This window comes from Dromaius novaehollandiae, chromosome 5 (assembly GCF_036370855.1).
Source record: "Dromaius novaehollandiae isolate bDroNov1 chromosome 5, bDroNov1.hap1, whole genome shotgun sequence".
NCBI lineage: Eukaryota > Metazoa > Chordata > Aves > Casuariiformes > Dromaiidae > Dromaius > Dromaius novaehollandiae.
The window spans coordinates 13,973,094-13,991,003 of NC_088102.1; the positions used below are offsets into that span (position 1 = coordinate 13,973,094).

General features: G+C 40.3%; 1 protein-coding gene across 1 annotated transcript in view; it reads left to right on the forward strand.

Annotated features, from left to right (window-relative positions):
* The first annotated feature begins 2,738 nt into the window (after nucleotides 1–2,738).
* BEGAIN (brain enriched guanylate kinase associated) overlaps nucleotides 2,739–17,910 on the forward strand; it is a 151,429-nt gene continuing 136,257 nt past the window's right edge. Inside the window, exon 1 of the mRNA XM_064512070.1 lies at nucleotides 2,739–3,476. Coding sequence (XP_064368140.1) covers nucleotides 2,739–3,476 — 738 coding nt within the window. The remainder of the gene's footprint in view (nucleotides 3,477–17,910) is intronic.

Below are 17,910 nucleotides of genomic sequence, written 5' to 3' on the forward strand. Positions count from 1 at the left end.
AGACAGACCACTGAACAGTCAGTGTTGCTATTAAGTTTGATAACATCTATTTTAATGAAGATTTAGAAGGGTGGACGTAAACAGAATTGTATCAGTCATTCCCATGTCAGCCTAGTCTCATTCAGGCAAGAAATCTTATCTTTTTTTTTTTGCAGGTGTAGCTTAATCTTTGTTTTTAATACTTGGCTATTAGATCATATGGCATGATCACCGTTTCCTGACTGGTAAAACACAAAGGTCTGAAGTCATTAGGCAGAAATCATTTGAAGAAAGAGAAGCAGCAGTATTAAAAACATACAAGTATCCCGACATTTTTCTTCTTCTTTGCAAATGATAACTGACTGTCATATGAATGACATATTTCAAAACAAATGGGCTCCTTCCTGACAATAGAATATATAAGCCATATCTGTTGGCTGTACCACAGACTTCTGTCTCATTCACACCTTAAAATTTGCACATATGCAATGGAGAGTTGGATTTCTGCTTGTAGTTCGCATAGCTTTGTTCATGCACAAATGCACTCAATGCCACATGAATAAAAACCACTCTTCTCCAAATATGTACAAGTCATTAAAGATTCTGGCTCAAGAGTGAGGCTTGCTCTGTTTCTGAAACAGAAATATTAATACAGTCCATTAAAATTGCAGCAACCAAGAACTTGCACTTTGCCAGGCTCTAATGGATCCTGGAATGCAAAAGTTCTGAGATGTATTAGCAGAGAGCCTACATCTTTGGGGAATCCTGTTTGCTTCAGTGAGTCACTGTAAGTTTACAGAAGTTTGTATTAGGACATGCTGAACAAACCCCTAAATTCTGGCTTTACAAGAAGAGAATAGTGCTGTACTGTGCCACAACTGCATTGAAAAGGTCATGAAAATCTTTGTGTTGACAAAAGAAAACATTTGCCAGCCCTACAAACTGACACAGTTCACCTTCAATTGAGAGGAATACATTCTTCTGAACCAGTATGGTGTGAATAGGGTTTATGCATTTTAAGCCACATTTTCTCAGTGATCAGGATAATGTTCGTTACATGCAGTGGTATGGCATAGTCCCATAGAAAATATGGAAGCATTTCAGAAAGCAATTCCAGTAAAAGCAATTGATTTCTGATGTGGTAAAAGGATCTTCTTGTTCCCCTGTTATTTGCAAAATTAATGCACTTACTATGTTAATGTGAGAGATTCGTAACAGTTCAGCAGTTTTTATGAACTATGATTTAAATGAGTCCTGGAATTACCAATGTGGAGACAATAAATTCTTTGCAGCAGCAAAGTGACTGGTAACGAGGGACCTAAGTACAATGTCCGCTTCAAAAGCTCGTAGAATTACCTTTTAACCTGAGTTTCTACTGACCCGCCAGCTGTCTTTGATGCACTTAAATGTGCTCCTTGTTGACTTTTTTCCCCTCCCCCTTCCCACCTGGGAGTCTCTTCTACTTCTCTTCTCAGCCTCTTCCAATGATCCTCCTCACCTCCCCATGCCCTAGTGTTTACAGGAGGTCATGCAGGTTTCTGCTCTGGTCCCCTTCTCTTTTCTTTCTGCACCTGCTGTATTGCATCAGTCAGAATGCCACGGTGATAGCAGGAAGGTGACATAAGCTGAGACTGATTCCCACCAGCAAAAAAGGGTTAAATAACTTGTTTTCTCACTCATCCCAAGGAAAGGGGATACAGAGAAAATCTTCTGATTTAATCATTTAATTCTCTGGTCAGTTCCTGTGGTAACACATCATTGGGAGATTCCAGCCTTCAGACTGATTATAAAGCTGGACTATAGCCCTTAACCTCACTTTGATTAAATTTTAGGTTCTTGCATGCACAAAGCAAAAATAACGATTCTGCGCTTCACAGTTAAGACTCGCCTAAACCATTACCCTCCATACAAAACTTCAAGGGCTTTGCACAGAAAATGGTGGAAGACCTCACTGTTATTGGTCCAGATTCATTTACAGTGCTGAAATAATGCACCTTGCTTTGGGTTCAAACCTTCTACAAATTATTTTGGAATGAAAATGATGGCAAGAGCAAGCAGGTAGAAAATGAGAATCACATTCTCTTTTTGCCTTTCTGAGTCCAACAGATCTGCTACTAAGCTTTCTAATAGAACAGCAAACACTGGTAGCATTAGGACAGAATAGCATGACCTTCTCTACTATTGGATTTTAAAAAGCCCTGAAACAGAACCACCCCAGACTTTACTTAGTGAGAATTGATTTACATCATGGTAGTTTGGTTTCCAGTTCAACAGACAGGAATATATCATATGCTCTTTGGATCAATGAAAGCTCATGTTTATCCACTATGCACTCAATAACCTGGAAAATTTACATGTCCTATAGATTCTGCTGATTACTATGGCTAATTAAAATGATGAGAATGTGCTATTGATCTAATTATGAAACATATGCATAATTTGGGATGCATATGGAATAAAATGTGGTGGCTGCACTAATATGCCTGTCAAAGACACGCCTGTTGTCTTCCAAGACAGAAGGATTTATGGGAATGCCACTCTCACTGACGCCAGCTGACATACAGACACAAAAATAAATGGAGCCACTGTCACAGGGCTCCATTTCCCCTGTTAAGCCAGAGGGTGTTGTGCCTGGAAGACCTGCCAAGCAAGATGGGGCTGGCAGGGTGACTGAAGAAAGAGCATGCTGTGCATCCACCTCTGCGTATGTATCAGAAGCAGGAACTGATGCGGAGACGAAAGTCTCTGGAGACTTGACAATGAACAGCTACTCAAAACACTGCAGCTCCAGTGAGGACAGCTTTGAGTTACAGGGTAGCACAAGGTCAGAAGCTAAAAGCTTTGTTAAAAGCAAAAATAAGGATGAAGGCTATCGACCCCATCGATCAAAGCACTGTCAGAAAGGGGGTGAAAAAACCCATGGACTGGAACACTCTTCTCTATATCCGGCAGAATGGGGAAACACTGGCCAAAAACTCCAGAGGCAGAAGAAGACACACAAGAAAAGCAGTTCCTCTGCATCTGACTTGAGTGTGGTGAGTCAAGGATCATCAAGCTCGTTGTCTGTTGTGGAAGAAAAAATTGAAGCTAAACTCAAATTCTCTCAATTTATTAATGAAGTTACTTTCAGAGTGCTTGATCCCATGAGCCTGAGGGCATACCGAGCTGCTAAACTGAAGAACACCTTTCCATCCGGTGTGAGAAGCCTGGATGATCTGCGCATTAAGAGAAAGTCTCCTGAAGGCTGGAAAGAGAACATTCTAGATGGGAAAACTCATCGAGAAATAGAGAGTCTGAGAAGTGATGACACTGTGGCTGGAGCACGAACACGCAAATTAGAGAAGTCCTTGTCCCTGGATACAAGTCCTTCTCTTGGGTCATTTGGTAATGGTGCCTCAAGCAGAACAAGATCTGGCTTGCCTGTAGAAATTCTGATTTCTCAGAGCAAAGAAATGCCAGCCAGAAAATCTGCTTCTCTGCCTAGAAGTACAAGCATGGTGAGCTCTCTCTCAAACCACTTCTTTGGGTCATATGTGATAAGTACTTGTGCATTAATGTGACTATTTGAGTTGTTCCTGTCTTGCTGGGTGGGCTCTTACTGTGTACAGAAATTTTTCTCTAGGGTGGAACAAACACGGCAAATTTATTTTTAGTAGCTGAAGAACCAATCTCTAGGATTTATAGGAGGAAGGGAAGACAAGATACACCCCCCAGTCCTTCCTAATCTTTCTAGTTTGGTAAAGGCAGACTTTATGAGATCAAACAAAAAAGATATTCCTGCATTGCAAGGAAATATAGATATAACCAAGCAAGCTCTACATGAGCAGCCAAGGCATCCCCAGGAAGGACAGCTTAGCCTGAACAGGGTTCAGTGACCAGCTACTACTTAGCCAAGTTTGCTAGGTTAGAACTTGCTCAGATATCTTTACACTAAACAGGCATGTTCCATTAGTGCGTCAAAGTGCTAGTGAGAGGTCTGACATCCTGAAAACCTTGCTATGGATTGTATGTCTGGAGTTAATACATCTAGTCTGATAATTTCATTCCTAATTTTTCTGAGAAACCTTAAGAACAGGGAAAGTTATTTCTTTGCACTGAAGCTCTTTCTTCTATGGCCTGGCCAAAAACATTCTTGTTTTTAATTTCTTCTTATGATATTCTTTGTTTCTCTGAGCAAGGGGTGTTTATGCCAAAGGAGGAGGGCAAAAAAAGATTGTTCTTTGCTTGCATGGCGCTGTAGAAAATCCTGAGCCGCCAGACCTTGAACTGCCACATTATATTGTTTTGCCTCTAGAGAAATAGTTATAATCCTGCTAAAACAATAATGGTCCAGGAACTGTTACTTAAGACTATATATATGCACATGGACGTTGCTAAAATGTGAGCTACTGAAGCTCCATTATTCTTAAAAAAGCCGATTCAAATGTAAAAACAAACAAAAAGTTGCCTGTATTCATAGAGAACTAACAAATAGGAGAACATCCCAATCTTAAGAATTTCATACAGTCTTCAGCAGCTCAAGCTTAGGATTTTATAGGATGCCCTTGGATGTTTTAGTTATCATCTATCAAAGACGGCCTGAGGGAGAACAGAAGCAGTGAAAGATAATGAAACATGGAGAGAAATTGCATGTTCTGTCACGTCACAGCTCCACAATGGGAGCTGTCCTGCAAAGCGGTCAGAAGGCTCCAGACTGAGCCTATGACAGGATATGATTTTTTACATTTTGATTAGCCATATGTCCTAGCAATTTTTCCAGTGGACTTACTCATACTGTACAGATCAGAACATCCAACTGATGGAGCACTAACTGACTAAACACTCCTGAGTGCTTTATAGTTCCAGTCAGTTAATGTAGGCATCAGTCTACTCCAATTTAAGCATCAGCCTGCTCTAAATCTAGTCATTTAAATTAAACACATTAGTTATCAGGCATTTTATCTCAACAAACAATACTTCAGCCTGCAGAACTCACCATGAGAAAAGGAGGGAGTGGCAAGGGAAAAAATATCACATTCAGTCTTATCTACAGATTCAGGACTCCTACGTGCAAAAGGTTTGCCTTCAATGTAATTTATTTAGTGCAAGTTCTCACCTGAAGCTTGCCTAGTAAGAAGCAAAAGGATAACTGTAAAGTCTTGCATTTTGTTACTGTAAAGATATTTTAAAAGTATTTGATTATATAATGTTCATTTGAATGCACATATAGAACACTGCCTAAAACTACATTTCAGTTGCCAAGTTATCATTCATATGTAGAAGATAATCTGAGAGGGAGAGAGAGAAAGAGAGAGACTGAGTGAGTGCTGGTTACATTGGCTTAGATATGAAAACAGGACGAGCAGAGGTAAACCAATACAGATTCTGAAGAGCATGAAAGAGCAGGCTTGAAAATTTGAGGTTAAGAAAGCTGAATCTAATAAAAAAGTGACTCAGAAGAGGAATTTTGTCACACTGTCTCCTGTCTGTTATGTTTTCTAAAGTCCACTGAGATCTCCACAACCATGTCTGCACTTCCTTTGATGGGTATATATTGGATCCAGGCCCACTAAAGTGATTTTCAACTTCCATTCTTCAGAGAGCTGGTCAAAATGTTCAGGAATATTTCTGCAGAAACTGCATATCAGTTTGCAAATAGCTGTAACTGAAATGAAATCTAAAGAAACCATCTTCACTGTACATCTATGCAGAGAAATTTACAGCTAGCAGTATAGAAAAGGATACTCTATTTAACGTCCAAAGTTAAGAGAGAGTTCCAATAGGCCAAAAGCAATTACCAAGTATAATGGACATGGCATTGCTGTGGTATAAACTGTTTGAATAACCTGGTAGGCAAGATGAAATTATTTCTCATGTCTATGTGTTAATCTAAATTTGGAATGGTTAGATAAATAATGGGGAAAGCCAAATGATTTAACTAGATGAAAGCAAGCCTGCAAATCCATGCCAGTGTAGGGGAGGGTACACAATTCAAGACTATGTCAGACTTCCAGGCTGAAATGAACTGACCAGTTCAGCAGGCTGAAAAATTTGGAAAAAGGATTGCACAAAATAAAAAGTGTTTCTCAGGACTGGAAAGATATGGTTGTTGAACACTGTCAAAAGGCCAATCAACACAGAGAGAAATATGGATGGGTCCAAACAAGACTCATTGTCCTCAGATCCAGGCTACATTACTTTTCAGAGAAAGCCAGGCATGAGAAGAGACTGATCTGTGGCTTTTAAGACCTGTTTCATGTTAAATGCATTTATTTCAAACAACTAATGCTTTACTTCAAGACAGCTTTGGATACCACTGCTACTGTTCCAGGACTATTGGTACCAAGCCAAAATTTAGTTCTTCTCAGATAATCTTATGTAAGATTGACTTCAGACCTGAACAGCTCTGTAGTGTCTTGAGATTTGAATCACCTTGGATATTACATTTGAGTCAAATTTAGTTGCATGTATATGACAATCAACACTCCAACCAGACTTCATCTTCACATATTTACTTTTGCCTGCACAAGGGAGCATATTATACATTATAGATTGATTTTTCCTGTTTGTGGGAAAAAAGCAGCTCTGTTTCTTCCTTAGAAAGTCTGTATCTTTCCAGATAAAAAGAATACCAAAAAACTCCTACCAGTAGTACATGTTCTGTGAGCAAGAGGTCTTAGAATCACTTAATTATTGACTTCATCATTATTACTACATGCATATGTGTTCTAAGGAATTGTGCACTTGTCACCTAAGGCCATGACATTATCTCATCTCACAGAATAAACAAGGTCAAGCCTGATCAATACAAATGACTTAGTTGCTCCGATATGCCCCTGAGTTGCTAGCAGCTCAGTGCTCCAATTTGTTGCAAAATTCCAATTTGCAAACGTTGGCTTATAGAAAAGCTTGGGTAAGGAGAATGGCACTTCTACAGAAATTTTTAGAAGTTAAGATTTTAAGTGCTACAAGACATGCTTGCATGGGGAGGGCAGAAAGAAAACCTTGCTCCATAGAAGCTAACCATGCTTACAGAGCCATATCTGATAATAATTTAGCTGCATCTGGGTAATGCTGCACCCAAGCAGATAAAGCCAGGAACAATTGCTTATTACCTAGACAGTGTCATTACACGAACACAGTTAGACTCTTTCTGAACCCAGAGTGATGTGCCTGTGTGGCAACACATTATATAGGCTTCTCAACTTGGCTTGGCACCAGCTTCAGGATTTCTTCTATATTTGACGTACTGCAGCTACCAAGCTAACTGCATCCCTGCTGGTGTCACATCTCCATCTGCCTCCATCTCACAACGGAATTGCACTATTCTAATCACCCAGATGAGGCTGATGCTACAGCCACCCATCAGAACCAAAGGTACCTGGAGAGTCACTGATGCTAGAGCTGCCTCCTGTGTGATTTCCTCTAAAGTGTCAAACTTTGGGTCCATATAAGCAGTTCCATTCCTTCCTGTAGCTTTAGCAAAGCCTCCTGAAAACAAAGTATTTACTGTTGCTCTAATTTTAATCAATGTATGCCCTAAAGTATGCATACTATAGCTGTTGAGACAGAAGGGGACAAATGTCTGTTACAAAGACTTCCATCCTTAGAAAACACAGATGAGTGAAGCACTCTTTTTCATTCCTCTCACGAGAAGTGAATATTACAATAACTACTGTAAAGATGAAATATGACCAATTTAGACATTTATACAGACTGTCAAGAAGATTCAAATTCTAATGACGCATATATGAAATCCCGTTAGGTAGTTAATTCTTAAGGAACTGTATAGGTAGCCTCCTGAAGTAAAGTATCTTGAGGCATCAACAAAAATAGGCAAAGTGATATCAGTTTCTGCTCTTTCTGCTATCTGTTATCCATGAGGATTCGTGCTGTTCATCACAGGTTCTCTTGTAAGAGGAATGCCTCAGCATGGGGATGCCTTGCGCACTGCATGGAAGATTAGTTCCCTTTTCTGTTACAGCCACAGCATTTGCAGGCAGGACAGTCTTACTCTGCCGCAGGTTCTTTCCTGTCTGAGAAGTTCAGGTGGGGGAGGGTATCATTTCTAAGGATACTTGGTTTCTGGGGCACTTCAATTCTAACATAAGCTCACTGAAAGAGCAGAAAAGATGATAATCCCTGTTCTAGAGGTACAAAGGGGCCAAATCTCTTTCGTACAAGAGATCCTTCCAGCCTGATACAGTGCTGTAGAAAAGGTAAGTGTCTTGCCCTTGGATGAACACTAAAGCTTTCATTTCCACCTATGGTACAGTGGCGTTTACAAATATGATTAGGGTTCAAATACTCCATAATGGAAAGTATCATTTCACTGACTGATGTGTGAAATATGATAATAGAAATAATAGGCATCAGACGCATAGAGAGATAAAGTGATTTGTCCAGGTCAGTGGTCAAGCCAGGAGCAGAACACAGGCCAGAAAAGCCTTTCAATGTCCTATTTTCTGGTCTGTTCCAGCTCTTTCAGGCATGCAGGACAATTTAGAACCACCCTCAATAGCAGAAATAATGCAGCTCTGATCACTAAAGGTTTCAAGAGGACTACAAGAAAGAAAGAAAAAACTATGAAAAAGGACTACATCAGATCTTCTATTCTTTAGCTAAAGCACATGACAAATTATTTCATAAAGGTCTCATATTAGTCTCTTATGGCAATGGAAAATGCTGTATTATCACCTTTCCTAGCATCCTGGCCTCTCTTGTCAAGTCATCTTGTATGATGCTGCATTGAATTATGCTCCTCTCTGCCTTGAAAATTGGAGGTGACCATCAGGCTGTCAAAATACAGATTAAGTACATGACTTAATTCCTTTATCAAATACTAGACTGAGAAAAGATAATGTTAATTTCTTTACACAATTCAGGCATCAGCAAAATCCATCTGTGTTTCAAACTTGTTTGAAGAGAACACAGGAAGAACATAGCCACTGAACTGCTAGTAAAACAAACTATAACAACTTCCCTTTGTTACTGTTTCTTCAACTGCAGACCCTTCAAAACAGTAAACTGTCAACCTGCATGTTTGATAATACTATATAGGAACCACAGGTCAAAATAACTGAATTTGGGTGTGAAAAGCCAAGTACCACATCTTTAGTCAATGGGGACTGCAATTGCTCATTGTTTTCAAAAGTCCCTACTGCATCACTAGAACCTTCCTCCTCCTGATGCCAGCACTGACTGTGTTTCTAATTCTATACACCACTATCGTGAAATTGTCGCTATGGCTGCATTACTTGCCATTTTAATGATGTATTAATGAGCAGTGTTCTAAATGTATTATGTATGCACATACACACAGCTGAAGCTTTGGGGTAGATAAATTAGCCTTATGCATAACACCTTATGAGAGATGGACATGCAGTCAAGCACTGTAAGCTATAGGAACTGATGACCAAAATAAATGGCTGTGCTTTCTGACCTTCACAATGTCTTTGAAATCAAGAACAAACTTGATTTTTCACCAATTGAGTTATTGAAGAAGCCCTACCTTTTAAATACCCCCTCAGTCTCTGAGAGGACTTGGCCAAGTTAGGTCTGAAGCAGGTAGCAATAACAGCAGCAGCCAAGCTGGGGCAAACTCAGCAAAGACTAACAGCCCAAGTATTTATCTAGCTTCATCAGTTAAATATAGAGCGCTGAATCGTCTCCTTCACTTTTTCTGTGACATTTATGGTATGGTCACAAGATAATGGAAGCCAAGAAGGCCATATGCAATTTCATCTCTAGTTAATTTAACACTTCTTGTCCCAATAATGTGGCATTGACTCCTTTGCCCACTGCTGAGAGTGCAGCAGCCATGTACTGTAGGAGAGATCAGCATAATGATTTTAGAGCAGCAGATGTGACATCGTTTTACAAGCAACAGTATGAGCAGATGGTGTTTAGAGAGTTCTCCTTGCCTGCTCTAAAACACCTCCGTTGGGTCACTAATGGATCCTCTGTCTAGTCGAACACAGTGCATAAAGCTACAATGTTCCCAAGGTGACGCATATGGTCATTTACAGCTTCTCAGCTCATCAAATACAAATAAGATCAAAATCTTCTTTACAGAGCATAGACACCCATAAGCTGGTACTCAATAGAGTAAGCTATTTATTCAAGACAGAATAAAATAAAGAGACAGCCTGAGCTGCTTCACAATGAAAAGATTGCGTTTTCAACTAAATTAAGTATCTCAACAAAAAGCCTGCATTTTTTGAAGTTAGGGTTTGTACTTGTTTCCCCCTCGCCATTTTTAGAGGAAAAGGGGAGTAGCAAGTGAGAGAGGAGGGAGATGTTTGGATAAAGGAACAGGCGTTACTATAAAGTTGAATTTCTGCACAGGATGCAGGGCTGTAACCAGAACACAAAGTCATTTTCCAGCCAGATCTACTATTTGCCTTCAGAAGGGTGGGTACTCGGCCAGAGGAAAATGCTGAGCCCATGCAGTTCATACTGATCATGGTATCTCTTGGCACCAGTCACAGGAAAGCAACACTGGCAATCAAAAACGTTTAGTGTTCTTTTTCTAGCAATTTTTGTTAACATGATTTTTCCCCTTCCTCTGAGTTTCAAAATCATTCTCAACTGCACACACTATCTTTGGGGGCCTTTAGAAAGAAATGCTACTTTCAGAGTAATCGAAGCTACCTTACAACAATTACCATCAGCAGAGATGCCTGAAAGGTGCAGAGCCAGATGAGGGAAGGCAAAGAGTGAGATGGAGAGAAGACCAATAGCTCTTTCTTCTTTGGCCCAAGTTTGGTCTAAAATCCTTTCTCTGCAATTTATGAGACAATAGGTTTTAAAGGTGTTTCTACTCATTTTTCTTTTGTTCCTTCAGCCAGCAGCCTGTGTTTGTCATGCCTGTGAATTGATTTCTTGTCCTGCCACAACATGGCTTTGGTGTATCACAGAGGCAGAAGGCCCCAGCATGTAGTGATTCTCTCCCACAGATATATACAATAATTAACATAACCGTTTTGTCTGGTCAACATTATGAAAACTTCTGAATTCTGCCAATAGCAGATTGAAGTGCAAGGCACTACTCAGAGCCAGAGCTTGCTCTGATGCATTTTTCCAGTCGTGTGATTGATATTTTTGCCCCACTTGTTCTAAGGCTTTTGGCTGTATTAAAGTTCTGCCCATTGATGTACTGCATGTGGTTAATAGAAACACAGATGTAACCTTATGCCTCTCCCCCCCCGCCACACTCTAATGTCACCCGAGTAAAAGGAAAGTTCAGTTCTGAATATGAACCTAGCACACCATGCATTTTGGGGACAGAAAAGAAGGAATCAGTATTCCATTACTTTCTGCCAAAGCTGTAATTGAAATATTCTGTTTTCTCAGTAGGTCTTGGTGCTATGTGGGTTTTAGCCCCACATCAGAAACTGTAGCATTAAAACTTTGACACACAATGAGATTGACAGACTTCTGGAGCAGAAAATCTCATGAGTTGAAGTATGGATTGGAGGATTTATACTAAATGCGGAAGCCTACTTTCCCCAGTGCTATGCACTCCTATCTCAGAACTGCAGCTCTGACCTCAGGTCTGGTAAGGACCTCATTCAGCATGCTGTTTTATATTTTTAAATACATATTTTGTTCACTAAGCCCTATAAAACTGATATTTCCACAGACTGTCTCAGACATTTGTTTCAGTAACTTCTTCTTTGCATAGGGGCTTTAACTTGACCTTCTCAAATGAAACTTTTCAGTGCCAGGGGTCCTTAGATGACAGGAAAACACATCTTATGGATAAGAAATAAGCAGCAGATACCATAAATCTTGGCTTTTAAACATCCTCCTATGATATTCTCATAAACAGGCCAGGAAAATAAGGTGAAAAATATTAGAAGGTAGATGCAAAACTGATTGGAAAGTCTTTCTGAGAGGGTAGATCTTTACATTCAGTAGTGAGTGAGGTCTCCCTGGGACCAATATTATTTGATATTTACAAGCAGATACATTTGCTTTGAGATACCATTACTATCTGTCTGCAGAGAGTAAATAAAACATGCAGTTCTGCTCATTTGTCTCATTTGAAGACTACACTAGCACGTTTATATCCCTGTGTAATGCTCTTGAACGCATGCTCTTGAGCGCATGCTTGTGAAATTTCCAAAACACTGACTCGCAACAATAAGCAGGCACCTACTGAGTTTAAAGGAAGCTTTCCATTTCTGAGAATCAACCTTCATCTTCAGGTTGCTTTTCTGTATTGTAGCTTGCAGAGTAGTGGAGAAGAGCAGGTTTTTTGCAACCCTTTTGCCATTCTAAATCCATTCCTTAAATTTATAATATAAAGCCTGTTCAGTAGCTAGACCAAAAGGAAGTTATTTAAACATCTCACTATGGCCCCATCCCTCAAATCACCACTTTATCTGTGACAACTAAATTTCTTTCCTTTTCCACTGCCAGAAGCAAAGATAATCCAGAACTTGTTGGGAGTTTAATGTTGAAAACACTCAAGTAAGCAGGATACAACAATGCTGAATTAGCTGCCCACCGCTGAATAGCGAGCGAGTAGGCTGCAGTCCGGGGGGACTTCTGTTTAGATGCTGCTGACCAACAGCTCTCAGTTTCTGACAGAAAATTCAATACTTGCAAGGAGTCACTAAAAAAGTTATTTAAATACACATCTGCATCAGTCAAGCTCATGAGCTGTCCGCATCAATATTTGATGTTAGCTGGGCAAGAACGATCACCTCGATGGCTGCGCTTGCCTCCTGCTCCCTGCTTGGATAACCACAGCAGTTTAAACAAAAGAGAAAGAGGAATAAATACTAGGCTTGTTCATACAGCGACACTTGTTCCCTTGAAAATAAAGAGACATTTCCCTAAAGGGCAGCTATTCCCTAGAGAGCTACAGTAACAAAAACCTGCTGCGCGAGCACGGTTAAAATGAGCAGCTGCCGAGGATTCACAAACTGGTTCGCAACTACTTATTTCCACAGCCAGATCTCCTATGGCTCGGCTCGCTGTGCCAGCGCCGTACTGTAGGCTCGCAGAAAGCACCAGACACATCCTATTTCTGGAGGTTTGAAGCTGAATCATAGTCTTGCGACAAGAAAACCAGGGCTGCCGGTAAGCCAGCAGGGCGAAATAAAACCGAGCGACAGACGCTGAGGCCTATTAAGTGGGAAAGTGCCCCGGTGGGCACTAATTAATGCCGCTGCCCGGGCCCTGAGGGCAGTGCCAGGCCTCAGGGGCCCTGACCCCCCCCACTCCCCTCAGGGCCGGGCCTCCATTTCAGCACAGCCCGCAGCTGCCATTTCAGCACAGCCTGAGGCCACAGGCCCCCCTACTGCGAGCGACTGCCCGGCCTGGCCCCGCGGAGGTGCTCAGCTGCCCTTCTCCCTGGTGAGGCCATGGGACAGGCCTTGGCACCGAGGCCCGGCCCCGCCGCCATGGGGAGCGCCCTGCACGCGGCACCCCGACAGCAGCAGGAGGTGGATGGAGGCCCTGCCTTTCCCAGACACTCATCTCCTGCCGCTCCGGCAAAGCCTTTCCCTCCACAGCAATAGAAGAGAAGGTAAAATATTTCCCAGTGCACGAGGCGTTATTATAAGGAGGAAATTGAGGATCGCTGTAATGCAAACAAAGCCGGAGTAACGCAGTGATCGTAAGGAATTTAAATAAAATAACAAACTGGGTTAAAAAAAAAAAAAAAAAAGCTAAAACTCTGTACGGGTGCCCATGTTCCAGCAGCAGAACTCAGAACAGCATCTTCATTTGCCTTGTGTATACTGATCTTCACTTATGCTATTTTGAGGTTTCCTCTTGCTTCTTTTTTTGATGGAGCAAACGTAAAATGGACATTGAACCAGTTAGTAAAGTTACAGGAGGGAGGGATGCAGCCCATTACATTCCATGCAGTTAATTAAAAATACAATTAAAGTAGAAACAGCAACGAAAATTGGAACACAATAAATAATTAAAACAAAATTAGTCTGACACTTTTGTTGAGCCAGACTCAGTCCCCAGTTAAATCTAAATGGCTTTTTACCTCATTGATAGCAGCAGACCTTACACAACTATAAGTTTGCCTTCCAGGACTGTGGTACAAGTGTTTATGCCCAGGTTTCCCACTTTCCCCTTGCTCTATCCCACCTTTCCTAACCAACCTCCCATTCTGCAGCGATGAGAAACTGGGGGTTGGAGTATCTGAGAAGAAAAGTTCCACGTATAGAGCAGGAAACAACGATCGCTGAAAATAATAAAAACTCTGTTAATTATTCCAACAAAAAAAATGAAATGGTCCCCTACTGAATGAGCGAAACTGTTGTCAAATTGTTATTTATCTGTTTGTTTATTTGGGGAACAGGGAAGAGTAGAAACAGCCAAAGCTATTTCTTTGTTAAGGTACTCGTAGCTTATTTGTACACCACTTATGCCCATTTGAAGCGTAAGAGCAGACATCGCAAGAAGCAACCTGAGAAGGAGCCTTTGTCCTTCAAACACCAGGCCTTTGATGCAAATTCTTGGTGCTAACCGCTTCACTCCTGAGTTCCTATCTGCAGAAATCACTTTTACAGGTTATTGTGTCTCTGTCTGATACTACCACAGCAATGCTCCAGCTCCATAAATTGGGTGCGTATTGACAGCTGTGGCCGGTTTCCTGTTTTTCTTGTATTTATTCACATTGTAAGTGTTCCTTCCTTCCTTGAAGGAAATAAATCTCTCCCCTACATTGGGAAATGTTAGTGACAGAGAGCAGGGTGCTGAGAAGAATGTTTCAGCTTTCACTTTCTAGAAACATAACATCTCCATTTTTTTGAGAAGGAAGAAACAAATTAACCCCTATGGCTGAGTCAGTATTTAATAACATAATAATTAGCTGAACATCATGAAAACTAGGGATTAAGTATTTTCCACTCTTATTGGATTTCTAGCAGCAGGAGAAAAACAACAGGTAGCTCTTCTAGTAACTCAGTTATTTTAGTACCACCGATCAATAGTTTGGTTCTTGCATTTCTCCAAACTATGAATCCCTCATAGCTATAAAAAATATTAGCATATGTTCTCTAAGCTGTAATGGAACTTTACAAAGGTATACATGCCCTGCTTTAATATGCCAAGCTTTTTAATATGCCAACAACTAACAGATTTCTTTTAAATCCTTGCTTTCTGTTGAACAACAGTTCCTAAGACCACAGTTGTTCCAATGCTGATTGTTTTGTGTATCGACAGCTGCATTAAAGATACGTATTGCTGCAAAACGTAGGTAAAGGTGGTTATAGATTTATAGGATTTACCACTGTGTATCAGACCACTCTCCTAAACCTGGACAATAAGGGAAGCTCCTAAGGCAGATGAAAGCTTTCCTTAGATGACCAAAGGAACGGTGGGCATTCTTATAATTGTCTCCATTTGTTTATTGAGTAACTCTGGGTAAAGGCCCGTCACTGCTGTGCCTCAGTTTCCCCAGGAATAAAATAAGAATAACTCATAAAATAAACCATGCAGTTTTACATAGTGTTTCAAGGTCCTACAGAAAATGGAAACGTAAATAGCTGTTGCCAAACATTCCCCAGAAGGTAGAAGGCCTTGACTGATGGAATGATCAGTTCATTCCTTGATTGGCATAGTTTGAGGAATCCTTATGCTAATGTATAGTAAATTTTTCATTATACCCTTGCACAGTCCTTACCAAACATGAAATCAAAACTGATTGCTTAGGAGCGTTTCTGTTCTTGCCACTCCTAAGTGTTTATGTTTTGCTTTGGTTTTGTTCAAAACCCTTATGATGTAACCTTTCACTGTAAACATATCGTTTTCTGGACTGTAGAATGGAAAATCAGATTATGATGAATGTGGGAGTAACAGATAGTCTTAATTTCTAAGATGTAAAAAATTTAAGAACACTGTGTGCAGTCTGATCAGGAAGGTAAAGATATAGGGCTGTAAGGTGCTTCTATGTGAAGGTACTTTAGTTTGGTGGGAGCATGAGATAAGCTTTCTTGAGGCACTGAGGGACAACTGAGTTCTGTGCTTACTGTCACAATAGCTTTGGACTTGGGAGATTGTTATTTCACTCCTCAGTTTCCTAAAATTAAAATGAGCAGCTCTTTTCCAGTAAGCAATTTTGCGTAGGAGCGCCATGCCTAGGTCCTTCTTTTACCAGCTAAATTAGACACACATTTCCCAGCATAATTATCTGTTTCAATAAACCTTTGTACACCTCTCTTTTCTTCCCAGAGCAGGCAGATTGACAGCAGATTCTGACACAGATACCTTATTGTGTTATCTCATACTTAATATACCTTACTATATTTATGGTACTTCTTTGCCTGGCACAACTACACATCTTACTATTTTCCAGGTTCATATGCATCCATATATTTAATAGTCTAGTTTTACCTCTTTGCCTTTCACTATTTGTGTCTCTCTCCCTTTCATACTGAACAACAATGTTTCTGGACTATCAAGACTTATGATCTGATATCAAATTTAAAACCACCATGTCCTGTTTGCTTTCCAGTTGACAGTCTGTTTGTCTTCTGCTGCAGCATCATCCACTCAGCTGAACTTATGGTTCTGTCACCATCCTTTTCATCAGGTACATGCATAATTTGGTGCTTTCAAACTCTCACATAGAATTTGCAAAAATACCCTATCACATATGTCCAGGCATGTGGTCATCTTTACGTTAGATCCAGTTCCACATAACTCTTGCTCAATAATGACTTTGAGCTCTACTTGTTTTTATCCTCAAGTCTTGTTTCTTTCAGCATTTTGAATTCTCAGTTATACCTATAGTGCCAGTGCACTGTCAACCCCTCATAACTTTGATCTACATGGAATGACTTCATGTCATAGCAAACTTAATTGTCTTACTTAAAGTTTGTCCTGAGTCTTCCAGCAGTCTGTGCCATTTGTTCCAGCCACAACCCAGGGATCTCATCCTCTCAGAAGTGCAAGACTGACTGTTCAGCCTTAGTTCAGTCATAGACTTGCTATATTTGCACTTTCCTTTAATAGCCCAGAGTTAAAAATATCTTGTGTTTTTATGTGAAGTACAGCACTCAAATCCCTGTAATGCAGTTTTACAGTTAAATTACTTTGGATTAACTGGAAACTGTTAACTTCAGTACAAGTGCAGCAGAACTTGCTACTGTCAGAAATAAATCTACCTTCTGATTCTCTTGCTTTCCATTGTCACCCATTACTTTCAGATGATAGGTGCACCATTAAAGTCTATTCCAGTTGTCTTTTATCTTCACAAAAAAATCAGATCTAGCAGACCTTTGCACAGCTCTGTTTCTCTTCACACTTTCTGTAGTTTTTATTTACAAGGGTTGCAACGAGGTATTCTGTAATTGCTTTGGACCTAACGTACTTCAGATAAATCCTCTTTCTTCAATGAAAAGTTTTCATCCATCTCCACTTACAGAACATATTAAAACATAAGTGACTGCCATATTTGTGCTCTATATTAATGCTTTCCCTTGCAAAATATAAAAAACAAAAAAGAGAATCAGGGGAAAAAAAGTAGTAAAACAGTTACAGCTTTTGATACCCTTCTGATATAAAAACCTGAGATTACCTATCACTGTGTTTTAAGTAGCATGGATTTTTATTTATTTGTGTAAAAATATGTTTTGAAGATCATGATAGATATTGCGAGTAGGAAAGACTAATTCCTATGTTGTTATTATCAGTATATAATACATTATGTCTACTGTGGAACCGCTCATTATTGGGATGTGAAGTTAAGGGCAAAGCAGTAGGCTTTGGGGGCCTAATCTTGCAAACACTCACTCTGGGGCATTGTGCTTTCTGATGTGCTACCAGGGAAACAAATAAACAAGTAGCAACAGCGTAGTCAGGCAGGTACTTGTATGCTCTTTGAATTGTCACTCTTCCTTGTCATATGGGTTATGTACCAAAACCGGGAGAGACACACGAGACAGGTATTGTCTAGAGGTAAAAGTGGAGTAGCTT